Source organism: Cystoisospora suis, assembly GCF_002600585.1.
Source record: "Cystoisospora suis strain Wien I chromosome Unknown contig_14, whole genome shotgun sequence".
NCBI lineage: Eukaryota > Apicomplexa > Conoidasida > Eucoccidiorida > Sarcocystidae > Cystoisospora > Cystoisospora suis.
This window is the reverse complement of record NW_027152816.1, coordinates 13,876-14,226: the sequence shown is the minus strand read 5'-3', so window position 1 is coordinate 14,226 and position 351 is coordinate 13,876. Positions and strand designations below refer to the sequence as shown.

At 43.9% G+C, this 351-nt stretch overlaps 1 protein-coding gene across 1 annotated transcript in view; it reads right to left on the bottom strand.

The window, feature by feature from the left end:
* Positions 1 to 351, bottom strand: part of CSUI_000018 (swi2 snf2-containing protein rad26) — an 18,245-nt gene that overhangs the window by 4,058 nt on the left and 13,836 nt on the right. Inside the window, exon 15 of the mRNA XM_068060253.1 lies at positions 79 to 276. Coding sequence (XP_067927769.1) covers positions 79 to 276 — 198 coding nt within the window. The remainder of the gene's footprint in view (positions 1 to 78; positions 277 to 351) is intronic.

Sequence of the window (351 nt, the reverse complement as noted above, 5' to 3'; positions counted from 1 at the left end):
AAAGCAAATTCAAGGGCTGATTGACGAAGAGAGAAAGCGTAAAAGAACATTCTCTTCTATTAGAATTCCTCTGTATACCATTGATTCTTGGAGTCTACGAAGAGCTGATAAAACAGCTGTCGCATTCTCTCCAGCAGAAAGAGACGAAGAAAATGGAGAAGGAGAGGAAGAGGATGAAAAGGGAAAGGTTGAAGAAGAAGAGGAATAAGACGCGACTCGCTTGAGTTCAGAGGAAGGCAGTCCAGCTCGGCCTCTCTTCCCTGTCCACGTCGGCACCTACAGTCGAAGAAGAACAAAGACAGCTAAGGCACAAGAAAGTCACAGGAAGTGCATAGATAGATATATTAAAGA